The sequence below is a fragment of the Protomyctophum parallelum genome, assembly GCF_964188405.1.
Source record: "Protomyctophum parallelum genome assembly, chromosome: 12".
NCBI lineage: Eukaryota > Metazoa > Chordata > Actinopteri > Myctophiformes > Myctophidae > Protomyctophum > Protomyctophum parallelum.
In genome coordinates, this window is record NC_139712.1 from 11,886,288 (window position 1) to 11,905,767 (window position 19,480).

Here is a 19,480-nt window from a genome sequence, read left to right on the forward strand (position 1 = left end):
ATGTAAAGGTGTATGAACGTGTGTGTGAATGGGTGAATGTAATGCACAATCTATGTAAAGGTGTATGAATGTGTGTGTGTGAATGGGTGAATTGATGCACAATCTATGTAAAGGTGTGTGAATGTGTGTGTGTGAATGGGTGAATTGATGCACAATCTATGTAAAGGTGTATGAATGTGTGTGTGAATGGGTGAATTGATGCACAATCTACCGGTATGTAAAGCGCCTTGGATAAAGGCGCTATATAAATGCACCATTTACCATTTAAAATATTTAGACACATATATTGACAGAAAACTAAATTTCAGTGAAAATACCGACCAGACTTTTAAAACCCGTAGCCAACTCCTCCACCTACTAGGCAATTAAGCTCAACTGCTTTAGAGTGACCAAGCATATCATGGAAACAGTCTATAAGAATAGAGGGAATCTTGACTTTTAACATGGCAATATAATAATAATAATATTGGTTAATATTGGTTAATATTATTGGTTAATAATAATAATATTGGTTAATGTTTTTGGTTAATATTAATAATATTGGTGAATAAGGTTGTCTTTCAACATAATGCATTTGCTTGTATTCATATCGGTGTTGTTTTTGGCAGCACATTTAGATTTTAGTTTTAGTCATAGTCTCTTGAATAGTTTTCATTTAGTTTCAGTCACATTTTAGTCACCTGGAATGTCTTAGTGTTAGTCTAGTTTTAGTCGACTAAATATCATAAGATTTTAGTCGACTAAATCTACAGTTGATTTAGTCAAACAAAATCTGTTTTGGCGGGCCTTGATGCTGTCATATAAATGGCTGATTTTACACGTTGCAGCGCGACGCGTTGTGAGCTTGTAGATCTGCAATTTTCAGCATGCAACCACGTGATTTCAAAATGGCAATGGTAACAACCGAGGAGGTACTTAAAAAACTGAGTGCCCTCCAACCCCACAAGGCCACTGGCCATGACAATATCCCCTCCAAATTTCTCAGAGACTCAGCCTTTTCCATAGCTCCAGTCATCACCCACATAGTTAACCTCTCCATCAAACAGGGACAGGTCCCCCAAGATTTTAAACTGGCCAAAGTAACCCCCTTGTACAAAAAAGGGAGTAAATTAGGCAACTACCGCCCTATTTCTATTCTAAGCTCCATCTCGAAAGTGATGGAAAAAATAGTCTATGAACAGGTTGAAAAGTATCTTGCCACTAATAAATTGCTGTACGAGTTCCAATCTGGTTTCAGAACATCCCACTCCACTGACACATGCCTCCTCTATTTGAGCGACCACATCAAACACGAGGTGGACGCTGGAAAATACTGCGGCATGGTCATGCTGGACCTCCAAAAGGCTTTTGACACCGTGAACCACTCCATACTGGTTAACAAGCTTAAAGCTATTGCGGTTTTGATAGCACATCAGTGAGCTGGATGCAATCCTACCTGGAGGGGAGAGAACAGATGGTGGAGGTGAACGGAACACTGTCCCCTCCCCTCCCAGTGAGCTGTGGCGTCCCACAAGGAAGCATACTAGGGCCTTTACTGTTCCTAATATATGTTAACGACATGACTTCAGCTTGTGACTGCAACTTGTTCCTGTTCGCAGATGACTCAGCACTGCTGGTCTCGGACAGGAACAAACTGCAGGTTGAAAAGACCCTCAGCTCTGAACTCGGTAGAATCTGCACCTGGCTCGCTGATAACAAACTATCCTTACACCTGGGAAAAACTGAATCCATCCTCTTCGGATCAAATAGTAATCTCAGCAAGGCAGATGGCTTCTTGGTTAGAGTGGGTGACAATATTATCACACGAAAAGATCAAATTACCTACCTAGGTTCCATCCTGGAGGCTAATCTTTCCGGTGATAAAATGGCCACCAACGTAATCAAAAAAGTCAATCAAAGAACAAGATTCCTTTACAGGATCTCCTCACTGGTCAGCAAAAACACCTTGAAGACCTTAACAGGAGCCCTCGTACAAGGTTTCTTTGACTATGCATCCACCTCTTGGTACCACAGCACCTCAAAGGCCCTTATAACAAGGCTCCAGACCTCCCAAAACAAACTGGTCAGGCTCCTACTTGGCCTCACCCCCCACTTTGACAGGCTGGGATGGCTTAGGGTCGACGACAGAGTACAGCATCTTGCAATGGGTCTGGTCCACAAGATTCGATACACCACCAAGATACCCATGTACCTGTCTAAATACTTCCTTAATGTAAACGAAGTCCACACCCACAACACCAGAGGGAGTGCAACAAACCATGTACAACCCAGATTCGGCACAAACAAGGGACTAAATTATTTTCGCTCCTATGCCACCAAAATGTGGAACGCCCTACCAACAGTCATTAAGACATGTGAATCCCTTGACTCCTTCAAAACCGCTCTCAAAGGGCACCTACGGATGGCTGCAATTCGAAACTGGCCTCTGTAAAATCTGAATCCCACCCCCCCCCCGCCCCATTTCCCCTCACTGTATATGTATCTTTTCCCTTTTTGCTTCCTATATGATGAATTCCTTTTCTGTTCTTTAGCTACATAGAAGTGTCTATTTGTATGTCTCTAAATGTTTTGATGAATTGAACAATGTGGACCCTGTTGTAAACAAGTGTAATGCTTAATTGGGTCGTCCACTCACAGTTAACAGTCTTTGTATTGAGTTTGTGCTTAAAATGTATTGTAAATTCTACAAACTGTTAATAAATATTTCAATCAATCAATCAATCAATCAATCAGTGTAAAATGACTTATACTGGATCTCTTGTCCACTAGTCCCTTCCTAACATTTTAGTCTAGTTTTTATTTGATGACTTAATTGTCAGTAGGCCTATATTCAGTCTTAGTTTTAGTCATCATAGCTTAGTTTTCATTTAGTTTCCATTTAGTTTTCGTCAGTGAAAAAAGGTAGTCGAGGAACATTATTCGTCTTAGTTTTCATCGACAAAAACAACACTGATTCATATCATACAAAGTATTGCTATAAACATAAAATATTGGCTTATATTTGCAGATAAATCAGCTCTGAATCATGTCACGACTGAGGACAAATATATAGCCTATGAATAAATTACATTGTTTGTTTTTCAGAGACACATGCACCCCTCTCTCTGCTTCGGTTGTTAAGCCTTATCTGACTGTCAGGGAAAAGAGTATTTCAATTTACTGGGGATGAATTAATTCAGCAGTGCACCAAAGCATTATGGGAAGTGTAGTCCAGGAAGTAAGTGAGTGTCCATGACATCAGAGCATCAGAGACATACTGGGCTCACTGCTAAAATCTAAAACAACAAATTATTACACATATAAACAATAGCCCCCTCAGGAAAGTGTTCTAAATCTTCTAAACGTCATTAACATTTATTTATTTTTGCAAAAAAGGTGAAGTGCCCCCTTAACTATTATTGTCTATTGCTCCTTTAAAGATAAAGACTGCCTATGATAACTTAGGTAGATGAGATTTTATTTGCTGGAAAATCTGAATATTTTTATTATTTTATTTTTGCAAGAACAATTATATTTTTCAGGAGACAGAGACTTTTATTTGGATTTTATTGTCAAACAAAGGCCTGATTTGTGGTGGCTGTGTGTTGACTAGCATGAAGCTAATGGTGGTATGGCTGTGGGTTGACTAGCATGAGGCTAATGGTGGTGGCTGTGTGTTGACTAGCATGAGGCTAATGGTGGTGGCTGTGTGTTGACTAGCATGAGGCTAATGGTGGTATGGCTGTGTGTTGACTAGCATGAGGCTAATGATGGTGGTTGTGTGTTGACTAGCATGAGGCTAATGATGGTGGCTGTGTGTTGACTTGACTAGCATGAGGCTAATGGTGGTATGGCTGTGTGTTGACTAGCATCAGGCTAATGGTGGTGTGTTGCAGGTGTGTGTGTGTGTGGGCTAACTGGACACGTGTCTGTCCAGGTGAGGCGGAGCCATCATGGGGGCAGCCAGCCAGGTCCGTCTGCTGCTGTGGAAGAACTGGACCATCCGCAAGAGGCAGAAGGTACAAACACAACGCTTTCAAAGTTTAAAACCCCCAGAATGGGAGCTTGGGTTAGTTATAGTTCAGTTAGGCTCACTATAACTACAAACTGAACTATGACCTCTTGTAGCCCATGCTAACTGTTGTAATAGTTAGCATAACAAGGCAGCATCCAAAACAAGTTGACTAACTAGTAACTTTGTTGTGGTACAAAAAATAATAATAGCCACGACAACAACATAAACTCACACCAAATCACATGTGTTGTGAGCTTGTAGATCTGCCAGCCTATTTTTTGAAATAAACAAACAAAAAGGGGGGAAACAAGCTAAACATTTTCTAATAGTTCATAGAAATGGGAATATAAAGAAATAGGTCTATTGAACATGTCCACTTATAATGGCATAGGCTACCCCAAACAGTTGTCATTTAAACCAGTGGTTCCCAAAGTGGGGTCTGGGGTTAGGAACCAAATGGACCCGTTTGGTTCCATTTTTTGTTTAAATTAACATTAGTTTTTCAATATGCCTATACATTGGGGGTCCCCAGAGATAGAAATGCCATTAAATGGCCCGTAGACTAATGCATGTCAAACTGGGGGTCCTTGAAATTAAATGGGTTGAGATTGAGAATCACTGCTAGAGCCATATAATCTTCTCTTATGGGGGTCCCTGGCATATATTTTCAAATGGGGGTCCGCGGGGCCAATTAGTGTTAATTTGGGGGTCCTTGACACGAGTGTGGGAACCAGTGACACTGAATTAAAACTGGGGTCTTCAAACTATATATTATTGCATCACTCCCTTGAGTCCCTTCGATGACATCTTCTATCCAGCCTTGTAGAGCTTGAGCTTGTAGATCTGCTATTTTCACAATATGTATCTGTGGAACCGAGTCAAACCCAATGCCAAATTCCCGGGGGGGGGGGGGTTAAAATAATACGATCATTTTGGGGGTCACGGCCTGGAAATGTTGGGAACCAATTGCCACTGGTAGGCCTATAGGTGCAGGCTAGCCGCAATTTGCAACTCTTTTGAGTGGTTCAACCACTCCTATAGACAGCTATGTGTGTCCCCGGGTCTGTCCTTGCTTGGCTGTGTCCGAGCACGGGAATAACGTTAATAGCGTTTGTTCACCACCAAGTGTCACTGTTGCACAGCCTAACACACAGGCCAGGGAGGAGGGCTACAGTACAGTACAGTACAGTACCACTCACACTTTTCATATTTGACTCCCCATTCCCCATTTTTTTGATTTTTTTTTTAAGTTAGGTGGTTTCTTCCTGACAGCATATATATATATATATATATATATATATATATATATATAGGATGTTATTTTTAAAGCTCAGCTTTGTTATTCATGTCCTCACTGTATTGCATTACTGCTTGTTTTTTTAATGTCGTTGCCTTGCTTTTCTTTTATTCTCCATTGTTCTGTAAAGCACTTTGAGCTGCATTTCATGTCATGAAAGGTGCTATACAAATAAAGTTTTATTATTATTATTGTCTCCACCAGGCCGAAGGCATGGGGGGAGAGTATGTTTTGCACTCCGTCCGTCCGTCCGTGTGTGTGTCCGTCCGTGTGTGTGTCCGTGAGCAGCTAATCTCCGGCACCGTTAACCCGGTCGATGCCAAATTTTGCACACACACTCCCTGGATGCCAACGATGAACCTCTGCCCCAAATTTCCAGAACGGCCTGTTATAGCGCCACCAGGAGGCCGCTTTGTGCAAAACAAGTTTTTGCACAGTACACCTACAGATTTTGTCCAAACATCGCGCAAATTGGTACACAGTCTCTCTAGAGCCATTCAACGAAACGGGTCTTTCAGATTTCTCAGACTCCATCCTGATTGGTTAAGATTGGCTTCCAAAGTTCACAGGAGTGCTCAGTTTCAAACAAAATGCTGCAAATCATGAACACATCGCGTGATTTCCGTGAAATTGGGCACGCACATTCCCACTAGGCCGAGGAAGAAATGCCACATGAACAATTTCAACTCAGCCTCAAGGTGGCGCTATAACTGGCCAAAAAGTGTTTTACCTCTAACTGCACGGATCTGTGGATAACTTACTTTTGTTGCCCTTTTATCCAACCACCAGATGAAGGCAAGCTGCAGTGTCCTACATTCCTATCCTGGTGGAGACCTGTGCCCAGAAGGGCACTTTTTCTAGTTATTATTATTTTAATGTTATCTTTTTATTTATTTTCCGTCCCTTCACGTTTAGGAGCGTTTCCTCATGGAGATCTTGTGGCCTCTGATGCTGTTCATTACTCTGGTGTTTCTGAGAAGAGCCAACCCGCTGTACCGACAACATGAGTGTAAGTTACATGTAGTTAGATTACTCTGTTACATGTAGTTACATTACTCTGTTACATGTAGTTACATTACTCTGTTACATGTAGTTACATTACTCTGTTACATGTAGTTACATTACTCTGTTACATGTAGTTACATGACTCTGTTACATGTAGTTACATTACTCTGTTACATGTAGTTACATTACTCTGTTACATGTAGTTACATTACTCTGTTACATGTAGTTACATTACTCTGTTACATGTAGTTACATTACTCTGTTACATGTAGTTAGATTACTCTGGTGTTTCTTAGAAGAGCCAACCCCCTCTACCGACAACATGAGTGTAAGTTACATGTACACACTAAACCCAAGCGTTGAGGTTATAAAGGTTATAAACACATATTTGTAACACTTTTTAAACGTGTCACAGTGTTTAGATTATAAACAGAAGAACATGTTTAATCGCCTGTAACACTTTTTAAACACATAAACGTGTTTAGTTTTTACAATCAAAGTCAGTCATATAGGTGTTTATATAATTCAAACACTAGGTGTTCTCGTGAGGTGTTTGAGTGAACTGATTTTTGGGAGACAATAAACACTTTCCTGTGGTTTTTATGTGGGTAATAATGTGTTTTTAGATATTTTAGTATATCAAAGTGTCCATGATGTCATGGACACTGCAGGCTCACTTCCTTCCTGGACTACAATTCCTTTTTTTCTTGTCGTGACAAATCATGACAACAAACAACAGCAAATTTTTCAGGCCAAACAAAGAATTAGAAAGTAGAAAAAAACGGCAGGTTACAACACTTTTTTTGTTGTTTTTCTTCTATGTAATTATTTGTTTGGTCCAAAATATTATGTGTATTGTCTTGATTTGTCACGACAAGAGTTGGCTTCGTACGACGCTTAAAAGGTCTTTAAATAAATACGTTTTGAAATGCCTATGGGAAAAATGCATTGGGATTCATTTCCTGGGCCTGGCGTTGTCATGAAAGGGGGAGGGACTGCGACGCTCTATAGAGCACCGAAGTCCTGACGTAACACGCTCATCCTGACGATTTCCCTGGTTCGCGGAAGTAATTTCTCTATGGAGAATAACATGGGGTGATCTTAATATCGTCTACTATAAGCGTTGTGGTCCAAAAATAAACAAGCTGTCTCGGCGTTATTGTCAGGGAGGTGTCTCTGTATCGTTTGCAACAGTCAGTCACTCATATATGATACAGTCTGCTTCTAGCGAAAATCTAACTAATTCAGCAGCAGTAATATTAGCGTTTTCTCTGTCAGTTGATTCTTCATATCCATATGAGTGAAGCGGCCGGGGTGACATGTTTATTTTTCAAACACAGTTGTTATATGAGGCGATCTAAAATCGCCTCAATGGGGATTCCAATGCAACTAAACAAATACATGAACCTGGGGACTGACGCCCTCTACTGAAAGTGACGTCAGACTTCGGTGCTCTATAGTGGATGGGGTTTAGGGCTGTCTTACTGAGACAACATGTTCCATCATGTTTAGAAGTTTTCGTTGGATATCACTCAACGGCCCTGCGTGCGTATCACCTGTTTTGAAATGGCACATAATGCAGGAGGCAGCAGGACGTTGCTTTGCTGAAAACGAGCGCTTCCAAACTCTGACACACACACTGAAAAATAATCGCCCGCAAGGAATGTGTTGATCTAATCGGGACGCGTGGATGTGAAATGTGTTGTAATGCGCTTTGGATAAAGACCTTATATAAATGCAGTCCATTTACCATTAATAACCCTTTCTGTTGAAGCAGACTAAGGGCCGATTCATACTCCTATTTTAGAGCCGAATAAAAGTCGGTTCGGCTCTGTAGAGCCTACAATGTGACGTCATTTGGCGCTGTAGAGCCTACAATGTGACGTCATTTGGCTCTGTAGAGCCTACAATGTGACGTCATTGTCTCCACCAGGCCGAAGGCATGTGGGGAGAGTATGTTTTGCACTCCGTCCGTCCGTTTGTGTGTCCGTCCGTCCGTCCGTCCGTCCGTGTGTCCGTGACAGGCTAATCTCGGCCACCGTTAACCCGGTCGATGCCAAATTTTGCACACACACTCCCTGGATGCCAACGATGAACCTCTGCCCCAAACTTTCCAGAACGGCCTGTTATAGCGCCACCAAGAGGCCGCTTTGTGCAAAAACTTCACCGTTAACCCGGTCGATGCCAAATTTTGCACACACACTCCCTGGATGCCAACGATGAACCTCTGCCCCAAACTTTCCAGAACGGCCTGTTATAGCGCCACCAAGAGGCCGCTTTGTGCAAAACAAGTTTTTGCACAGTACACCTACAGATTTTGTCCAAACATCACGCAAATTGGTACACAGTCTCTCTAGAGCCATTCAACAAAACGGGTCTTTCAGATTTATCACACTCCATCCTGATTGGTTAAGATTGGCTTCCAAAGTTCACAGGAGTGCTCAGTTTCAAACAAAATGCTGCAAATCATGAACACATCGCGTGATTTCCGTGAAATTGTGCACCCACATTCCCACTAGGCCGAGGACGAAATGCCACATGAACAATTTCAACTCAGCCTCAAGGTGGCGCTATAACTGGCCGAAAAGTGTTTTTACCTCTAACTGCACGGATCTGTGGATAACCTGGTGGAGACCTGTGCCCGGAAGGGCACATTTTATAGTTTGGCTCTGTAGAGACTACAATGTGACGTCATTTGGCTCTGTAGAGACTACAATGTGACGTCATTTGGCGCTGTAGAGCCTACAATGTGACGTCATTTGGCTCTGTAGAGCCTACAATGTGACGTCATTTGGCTCTGTAGAGCCTACAATGTGACGTCATTTGGCTCTGTAGAGCCTACAATGTGACGTCATTTGAGGTTCGGGGGGCGGGTACCGTCCTAAAGTCGGCTCTTCGGTGCTACTGAAAATTTCTGACGAGCCGAAATCATTTCAGCACTACAGCGCCGAAACAGCGGTAAAATAGGAGTATGAATCGGCCCTTAGTCCGCTCTGAATGAAGAATAATTTTAGATGTTTTAACGTTTAAAAAAATGCTAGTACTTTCTTGGTATATCTCATATATTTGTCATATCTGTGCACTTTTTCATCACGAAGCCTAAAAGGCAAACAGAAATGTAATTTATATTTATATTAAAAAAAATCCAATTTCCAATGCCAAAAAAACCCCACAATTAACCCTAGAACACTACATTTTGTCACATGACCACCACTAAACATGGGTATATTTGACCAATGTAAAACATTCCATAACAAATATTTCTCATCAAAATATATTGAAGTACAGCGATATTCCATCCATCCATCCATCCATATTCAACCGCTTATCCGTAGTCGGGTCACGTGGGCAACAGCTCCACCAGAGAGCTAGGAGACGCCCGAGAGGCATCCTAACCAGATGCCCGAACCACCTCAGCTGACTCCTTTCCAGGCGAAGGAGCAGCGGTTCTACTCAGAGTCTCTCTCGTGTGACTGAACTTTCTCACCCTATATCTCTGAGGGAGACGCCAGCCACCCGTCGAAGAAAACTCATTTCGGCCGCTTGTATTCAGTACAGCGATTATTATATATTATTAGGCAAAATCTGTGAAAATCGTGCATATTATATTTAACCCATTCTGAACGGGCACCCATTTTGGTGTTAGCATCATGTTATGCTTTAGCTATTGAAAAATAGCAGATCTACAAGCTCATAGCGTGCCACCGAGTGGCGCGCTATGAGCTTGTAGGTCTGCTATTTTTGAAAAAATCGAAGAGCGATAGACATTTTTAGAATCTGATCTCAGGTCAGAATGGGTTAATCAGACCAGTGTGTGTCCAGTGGAAACCTCGTGTGAATCTGATCTCAGGTCAGAATGGGTTAAAACATATTCCTAAACTATAGAAAACCACCAAGCCTCTAATCAGACTCTCTCTGCTGCTCCCTACAGGTCTCTAATCAGACTCTCTGCTGCTCCCTACAGGCCTCTAATCAGACTCTCTGCTGCTCCCTACAGGTCTCTAATCAGACTCTCTGCTGCTCCCTACAGCAGAGCCTCTAATCAGACTCTCTGCTGCTCCCTACAGGTCTCTAATCAGACTCTCTGCTGCTCCCTACAGGTCTCTAATCAGACTCTCTCTGCTGCTCCATACAGGGCTCTAATCAGACTCTCTGCTGCTCCCTACAGGCCTCTAATCAGACTCTCTCTGCTGCTCCATACAGGGCTCTAATCAGACTCTCTGCTGCTCCCTACATGTCTCTAATCAGACTCTCTGCTGCTCCCTACAGGTCTCTAATCAGACTCTCTGCTGCTCCCTACAGGCCTCTAATCAGACTCTCTGCTGCTCCCTACAGGCCTCTAATCAGACTCTCTGCTGCTCCCTACAGGCCTCTAATCAGACTCTCTGCTGCTCCCTACAGGTCTCTAATCAGACTCTCTGCTGCTCCCTATAGGTCTCTAATCAGACTCTCTGCTGCTCCCTATAGGTCTCTAATCAGACTCTCTGCTGCTCCCTACAGGCCTCTAATCAGACTCTCTGCTGCTCCCTACAGGTCTCTAATCAGACTCTCTGCTGCTCCCTATAGGTCTCTAATTAGACTCTCTGCTGCTCCCTACAGGTCTCTAATCAGACTCTCTGCTGCTCCCTATAGGTCTCTAATTAGACTCTCTGCTGCTCCCTATAGGTCTCTAATTAGACTCTCTGCTGCTCCCTACAGGCCTCTAATCAGACTCTCTGCTGCTCCCTACAGGTCTCTAATCAGACTCTCTGCTGCCCCCTACAGGCCACTTCCCCAACAAGGCCATGCCCTCGGCGGGCCTCCTGCCGTGGATCCAGGGCATCTTCTGCAACGCCAACAACCCCTGTTTCCAGTTCCCGACCCGGGGAGAGTCCCCCGGGGTGGTGTCCAACTACAACACCTCCATGTGAGTACGTCCTCCACCCAGAGAGTCCCCCAGAGGGGTGGTGTCCAACTACAACACCTCCATGTGAGTACGTCCTCCACCCAGAGAGTCCCCCAGAGGGGTGGTGTCCAACTACAACACCTCCATGTGAGTACGTCCTCCACCCAGAGAGTCCCCCGGCGGGTCGGATACCCGTGATTCCCCCGCGGGTACCCGTGTTTGACGGGTGGGAACGGGCGGGTATATATATACCTTTATATAAATGAACGGGTCCGGGTGCGGGCGGAACGCAACGCAGCGCGGGGCGGGTGACCTTTTTTTAATCAGTGGACCCGCACTGCGCAATGTGTTATAAACAGCAGCTGAGCTGGGGGGGTTTCTCCTCAACAGATGTTATGAACAGCAGCTGAGCTGGGGGGGGGGGGGGGGGTTTCTCCTCAACAGATGTTATGAACAGCAGCTGAGCTGGGGGGGGGGGGGTTCTCCTCAACAGATGTTATGAACAGCAGCTGAGCTGGGGGGGGTTTCTCCTCAACAGATGTTATGAACAGCAGCTGAGCTGGGGGGGGGGGGGGGGGGTTTCTCCTCAACAGATGTTATGAACAGCAGCTGAGCTGGGGGGGGTTTCTCCTCAACAGATGTTATGAACAGCAGCTGAGCTGGGGGGGGGGGGGGGGGGTTCTCCTCAACAGATGTTATGAACAGCAGCTGAGCTGGGGGGGGGGGGGGGGGGGGGTTTCTCCTCAACAGATGTTATGAACAGCAGCTGAGCTGGGGGGGGTTTCTCCTCAACAGCGGAGACAAGTTAAATCCGTCGCATGCCCAAGGAATCGACAGTGATGTCACATCACTGCCGATTCCTTCATAATGGCGTTCTGTTTCTGCTGCTGTGCTTCATGCTACTTCCTTGTTGCATAGCAGTGACATCACGGTCTAATCCTTTGCTTCCTTATCGTAGCATCTCACGTGTGGAGTTTATTTATTTTATCACCAGGCTGCAGACTGTAGCCTATATTTCCGTTCACGCTGATGAAACACCAAGGGATTATAATTTATAATGCCAACATTCAACACAAGATGTAAAGCTAACCCAGGTAATGTTGGCCTAATGCGCCACTCTGTCTAAGTGTAAATAAAGTTAAAAGGATTAGCCTGATGACTGAGTGATGACCATGTTTGAAACAGCCTTGGATCAAGACGGTCGACTCATCAGGCTAATCTTTTTTTTTAATATCATCCTCTCCTTGTTGATATACAAGTAAGACGCGCAAACGCGGGAAGCGAACGCAGCTCGTAAATTGCAATAACAACAATTAGAATAAATTACGTACTTTTTTTTCTTTTTAGTTAGTAATTTTTTTAAGTTTTCTACTGTGTGTGTGTGTGTGTGTGTGTGTGTGTGTGTGTGTGCTACAGCTGCGCCCTCTGGTGGCGGGCGGGTGGTGTCACAGCGGGACAGACAGACACACAGACAGACAGACACACAGACATGATCTGCAGGGTCTCATAGTTAGTGCTCAGTGGGTTCGCAATTATGCCAATATGCCATTTAGGTCGAAATCATGATATAACTTTATGTTGTGATAATAAGCAGCAGTAGCCTCACTGCCTCAGTCATGTCTTCCGTTCCGTGTGCAACACACCCCCACCACCACCACACCACATGCGGTGTTGGATGAAATAAAGTCAATGATAGATAGCTATCGGTGCCTGTGATACGAACGGGTAACAGGTCCATTTTTTGACGGGCGGGTCGGATCTGGTTTAATAGTTTTATATAAATCACGGGTAACGGGCGGGTAGCGGAACTGATGATTGACGGGCGGGTGCGGGTATCGAAACTTGGACCCGTGCAGGCCAGGACTCTGCCTCCACCCAACCCGGGGAGAGTCCCGCGGGTTGGTGAGTACCTCCACCCAACCCGACACCACCCAACGGAAAAAATGAAATATTAATATATATGCAAAACAAAATCACACCCGTGTGAAGTGAGGGGCGCTCTTATCATCTTACAATACCGAGGACGAAACAAACATTAAACTCATTGTCAGGCGTTTTTTTAATGTTTGTCCAAGGAAAGAATATCATTAAACCTATATAGGAAACCACATATGGGGAGAAATATGTCTCGAAAGTATTCACGGATATTCCAAGATCTACAAATGGGTTTCCAAGATCTACAAATGTGTTTTTGTGCAGAGATACATTCCTGTGGGTGTTCCTGACATGCACAGAACCGGTTTTACGCTATAGGGTTGTTGAAGTACTAGAGAAGAGGGTCAATATTTGCGCGCGTGCGTGCGTGCGTCAGTGCGTGTGTGCGTGCGTGTGTGCGTGCGTGCGTGCGTGCGTGCGTGCGTGCGTGCGTGCATGCGTGCCCATGTGTCTATCACACCGCAGGTGTGCGGTGAATAGGCACATTCCTCTCTCTCTCTCTCTCTTTGAACATGCTGTGCATAAAGGCTGTGTGTGTGTGTGTGTGTGTGTGTGTGTGTGTGTGTGTATGTGTGTTGCTCTCTACTTGGGGGGACTCGAGGTGGCGGGGGGGGGGGGGGGGGGGGGGGGGGGCTGTGCCCCACGAGGTAGAGCGGGTCGTCCAATGATCCCTGGGTCGGCGGTTCGAATCCCGGCTCCTCCTCCTGTCCACATGTGGAAGTGTCCTTGGGCAATTGATTGATTGATTGAAATATTTATTAACAGTTTGTAGAATTGACAGTACATTTTAAGCACAAACTCAATACAAAGACTGTTAACTGTGAGTGGACGACCCAATTAAGCATTACACTTGTTTACAACAGGGTCCACATTGTTCAATTCATCAAAACATTTAGAGACGTGCAAATACACTTCTATGTAGTTAAAGAACAGAACAGGAATTCATCATAAAGGAAGCAAAAAGGGAAAGGATACATATACAGTGAGGGGAAAAGGGGGGGGGGGTGGGGGGGAGCAAGACACTGAACCCCACCCTGCCTCCAATGAGTCGGTCGGTGTGAGCTCTCCACCGTCGGTGTGTGAATGTGGGAAGTGAGGACGCTGGCGTCGACTGTTCGCCGCTTCACCTCCCAATGTATGAATGAATGAACCTTCACCTCCCAATGTATGAATGAATGGACCTTCACCTCCCAATGTATGAATGAATGAACCTTCACCTCCCAATGTATGAATGAATGAACCTTCACCTCCCAATGTATGAATGAATGAACCGTTGTAAAGCGCTTTGAGCACTTGGAAATGCGCTATAAAATATGCCATTCATTAAAAAAATGCCATTCATTACTCTGTGTGTGTGTGTGTGATAGGAGAAGGATATCAAATGGAACACAACCACCCTAAAGACTAATCATTGTGTATATTCCTGCACTATACCTGCATCGAGTGACCTTGGTACATAGAAGTTGATCTATTGAAGATTCTGACCTTCAAATGTACATCAGTTTTGTATTGTTCTTTCTGCTTTGGCAATGTAAACGTATGTTTTCTCATGCCAATAAAGCCCTTTGAATTGAATTGAAGTGTGTGTGTGTGTGTGTGTGTGTGTGTGTGTGTGTGTGTGTGTGTGTGTGTGTGTGTGTGTGTGTGTGTGTGTGTGTGTGTGTGTGTGTGTGTGTGTGTGTGTGTGTGTGTGTGTGTGTGTGTGTGTGTGTGTGTGTGTGTGTGTGTGTGTGTGTGTGTGTGTGTGTGTGTGTGTGTGCTCTCTGTGCGTGCGTGTTGGTCTCAGATTGGCTCGGTTCTACGCGGACGCCCAGGACCTCCTGTTCAGCGACCCGGAGCTCCTCCCCCTGGCCCGCCTCTGGAGGGAGCTGACCGGCATGGCCCGGTTCATGGACACCCTGAGAACCCGCCCTGAGCTGGTCCGAGGTCAGTCTGAACCCGCCCTGAGCTGATCAGAGGTCAGTCAGAACCCGCCCTGAGCTGGTCCGAGGTCAGTCAGAACCCGCCCTGAGCTGGTCAGAGGTCAGTCAGAACCCGCCCCGAGCTGGTCAGAGGTCAGTCTGAACCCGCCCTGAGATGGTCAGAGGTCAGTCAGAACCCGCCCTGAGATGGTCAGAGGTCAGTCAGAACCCGCCCCGAGCTGGTCCGAGGTCAGTCAGAACCCGCCCTGAGATGGTCAGAGGTCAGTCAGAACCCGCCCTGAGCTGGTCAGAGGTCAGTCAGAACCCGCCCTGAGCTGGTCAGAGGTCAGTCAGAACCCGCCCTGAGCTGGTCAGAGGTCAGTCTGTACCCCCTCACCTGATGAAGGCCGTTCACGGCCGAAACGTTGTGTATTAATTATGGTGTTTTGAATAAAAAGCAAACACCTTGGAGCAAATCTGTGTGCGGACTCTCCTCTCTTCATTGTACTTACCTTGGTCCAGCACCAGACAAGAACTGGATGTGCGCTAGCCACCTACCTTTTATACGAGTCTGTACCCTAACCCTGAGCTGGTCAGAGGTCAGTCAGAACCTGCCCTGAGCTGGTCAGAGGTCAGTCAGAACCCGCCTTGAGCTGATCAGAGGTCAGTCAGTACAGTAAGGCCGATATGTGAGACCAGTGCCAGTATTTTCAACCACAAGTCGGCTCTAATGAAACTTCACAAAAGACCAAAATATGTATATATATATATATATATATATATATATTTATATATATTTTTTTTTACACATTAACACATTAACACAGTTTGGAATGTTAAAGAATGTTTTTATTCCATCAGGAAGTCGTTTTAGTGTCATTAACCCATTCTGAACGTGAACCCATTATGGTGTTAGCATCATGTCATGCTTTAGCTATTGAAAAATAGCAGATCTACAAACTCGTAGCGCGCCACCGAGTGGCGCGCTACGAGCTTGTAGGTCTGCTATTTTTGAAAAATCGAAGAACGACTGACATTTTTAGAATCTGATCTCAGGTCAGAATGGGTTAATCAGACCAGTGTGTGTCCAGTGGAAACCTCGTATGAATCTGATCTCAGGTCAGAATGGGTTAAGTCGTTGTCTCCATGTCTCCAGGTCGTGGGGTGACACTCTCTCTCTCTGTGTCTCTGTGTCTCTCTACCATGTCTCCAGGTCGTGACTCTCTCTCTCTGTGTCTCTGTGTCTCTCTACCATGTCTCCAGGTCGTGACTCTCTCTCTCTCTCTCTCTCTCTCTGTGTCTCTGTGTCTCTCTCCCATGTCTCCAGGTCGTGGCTCTCTCTCTCTCTCTGTGTCTCTGTGTCTCTCTACCATGTCTCCAGGTCGTGACTCTCTCTCTCTGTGTCTCTGTGTCTCTCTCCCATATCTCCAGGTCGTGACTCTCTCTCTCTGTGTCTCTCTACCATGTCTCCAGGTCGTGACTCTCTCTCTCTCTCTCTCTCTCTCTCTGTGTCTCTGTGTCTCTCTACCATGTCTCCAGGTCGCGGGGTGAAGGTGGGGGACATCTTGAAGGACGGTGAGGTCGTGACCTCCTACCTGCTGAGAGACGTTCCTCTGACGGAGGCCGTGGTGACGCTGCTGGTCAACGCCCACATCCGGCCTGAGCAGGTGTGTGTGTGTGTGTGTGTGTGTGTGTGTGTGTGTGCGTGTGTGCACACTGTACGTGTGTGCACGTCAATTTAACCCATTTTGGTGGTTACATGCATTATGTTATAATTTAGCTATTGAAAAATAGCAGATCTACAAGCTCATAGCGCGCCACCGAGTGGCGCGCTACGAGCTTGTAGGTCTGCTATTTTTGAAAACGAATCGTGAAAAAATGTGTCGCAAATCAATCCTGACAGAAAACTGTCCGGATTTAGAAGACATTTTATAAATGTCGACGTCAGGCCTATAATGGGTTAACAAAGGCGCAAAGACGATCAGAAATCAGCAGAGAGCGAGCGACCTTTGCGCTACTCTATGCCGTATTGAAGTGGACTGGTTAAACCAGACCAATATTAGTCTGGTTTAACCAGTCCACTTCAATACGGCATAGAGTAGTCTGGGACCGAGTCAGTCCACTTCAATATTAGTCTGGTTTAACCAGGCTACTTCAATATTAGTCTGGTTTAACCAGGCTACTTCAATATTAGTCTGGTTTAACCAGTCCACTTCAATATTAAAGTAGCCTGGTTAAACCAGACTAATATTGAAGTGGACTGGTTAAACCAGACTAATATTGAAGTGGACTGGTTAAACCAGACTAATATTGAAGTAGCCTGGTTAAACCAGACTAATATTGAAGTGGACTGGTTAATCCAGACTAATATTGAAGTGGCCTGGTTAATCCAGACTAATATTGAAGTGGACTGGTTAAACCAGACTAATATTGAAGTAGACTGGTTAATCCAGACTAATATTGAAGTGGACTGGTTAAACCAGACTAATATTGAAGTAGACTGGTTAATCCAGACTAATATTGAAGTGGCCTGGTTAAACCAGACTAATATTGAAGTAGACTGGTTAATCCAGACTAATATTGAAGTGGACTGGTTAAACCAGACTAATATTGAAGTGGCCTGGTTAATCCAGACTAATATTGAAGTAGACTGGTTAATCCAGACTAATATTGAAGTGGCCTGGTTAATCCAGACTAATATTGAAGTGGACTGGTTAAACCAGACTAATATTGAAGTAGACTGGTTAATCCAGACTAATATTGAAGTGGACTGGTTAAACCAGACTAATATTGAAGTGGACTGGTTAATCCAGACTAATATTGAAGTGGACTGGTTAAACCAGACTAATATTGAAGTGGCCTGGTTAAACCAGACTAATATTGAAGTAGACTGGTTAATCCAGACTAATATTGAAGTGGACTGGTTAAACCAGACTAATATTGAAGTGGCCTGGTTAATCCAGACTAATATTGAAGTAGACTGGTTAATCCAGACTAATATTGAAGTGGCCTGGTTAATCCAGACTAATATTGAAGTGGACTGGTTAAACCAGACTAATATTGAAGTAGACTGGTTAATCCAGACTAATATTGAAGTGGACTGGTTAAACCAGACTAATATTGAAGTGGCCTGGTTAAACCAGACTAATATTGAAGTGGACTGGTTAAACCAGACTAATATTGAAGTGGACTGGTTAAACCAGACTAATATTGAAGTGGACTGGTTAAACCAGACTAATATTGAAGTGGACTGGTTAAACCTGACTAATATTGAAGTGGACTGGTTAACACTTACAGCACGTAGGACGCCTGAGAACGTCATAGGATACCGAACGTAGAGTTCTAAGGACGTCTGAGGACGTCCTAGCGACATCCCAGCGATGCGGGGCGAGATATTAATATTCAGAATTTTTCCTATTTATTTTTTTGGCATTTCGCTTTTCGCTTGCCGTATGCTAACGCTCAGTGCAACTATTAGCTTATTATTGACTCCCACATTAGCGAGACGGAAAGAATGACTCGTAGCTCCTAATCCAGGGCTCTCTCCGTGGTGATGAATAGAGCGATATGCTGGCGCTTATTTTCTGCTCCTCATCCGTCTCTCCCGCAAAATATGAACGCTTTTTGGAGCGTAAAACAATATATTAAGATGATCGGGGATGTTGAGGTCACTTTGTAAAGTCAACTTTTTTAGGAAAGTGTTTCCGGTTCATGGCTTTCAAAGTAAAAGCGATCAGACGCCTCCGGTATTCTATAGCCTGTATTTTGAAGGCAGTCGGCGTACTCAATGTGTTAAACCAGACTAATATTGAAGTGGACTGGTTAAACCAGACTAATATTGAAGTGGCCTGGTTAAACCAGACTAATATTGAAGTGGCCTGGTTAAACCAGACTAATATTGAAGTGGATCTGACTCGGTCCCGGACTTTAGTTTTTTCTCCCTGGAACTAAAAACGTCGGTGTTTCCGAGGCTATACCGTCTCCATGACGACAACGGAAGCACCAACGACGTGTGGCAGCTTGTTGTGTCTCTCTCTCTCTCTCTCTCTCTCTCTCTCTCTCTCTCGTTCCGTAGTGTTTCTGCCAACAGACGAAACAGATGCAGCTGTTAGTCTTGATTCTCTGTTGATCTGCTCTGATGGAACCGCTGTCTGCTTTTATACGACATTAGTAATAATGCTGCCTTCTGCTTCTGCTTCTCCCCCCGATATGAGCCGGGCGGCAGGAATCTGCCTCGGGCAATCTACGCACCAGTGTTGTTTTTGGCAGCACATTTCTATTTTAGTTTAGTCATATAGTCTTTGGACTGAAACTTAATTTTGTTTTAGTCACATTTTAGTCACCTGGAATGTCTTAGTGTTAGTCTAGTTTTAGTCGACTAAATGTCATAAGATTTTAGTCGACTAAATCTACAGTTGATTTAGTCGACTAAAATGTATTTTGGCGGGTCTTGATGCCGTCGT

At 44.5% G+C, this 19,480-nt stretch overlaps 1 protein-coding gene across 1 annotated transcript in view; it reads left to right on the top strand.

Annotated features, from left to right (window-relative positions):
• Positions 1-3,932: 3,932 nt before the first annotated feature.
• Positions 3,933-19,480, top strand: part of LOC310867506 (retinal-specific phospholipid-transporting ATPase ABCA4-like) — a gene marked incomplete at both ends in the record, with an annotated part of 107,595 nt that continues 92,047 nt past the window's right edge. The window contains 5 exon segments of the mRNA XM_083777620.1: positions 3,933-3,998; positions 6,207-6,300; positions 11,061-11,202; positions 14,903-15,042; positions 16,557-16,684. Of these exon segments, the coding sequence (XP_083633746.1) occupies positions 3,933-3,998; positions 6,207-6,300; positions 11,061-11,202; positions 14,903-15,042; positions 16,557-16,684 (570 nt within the window).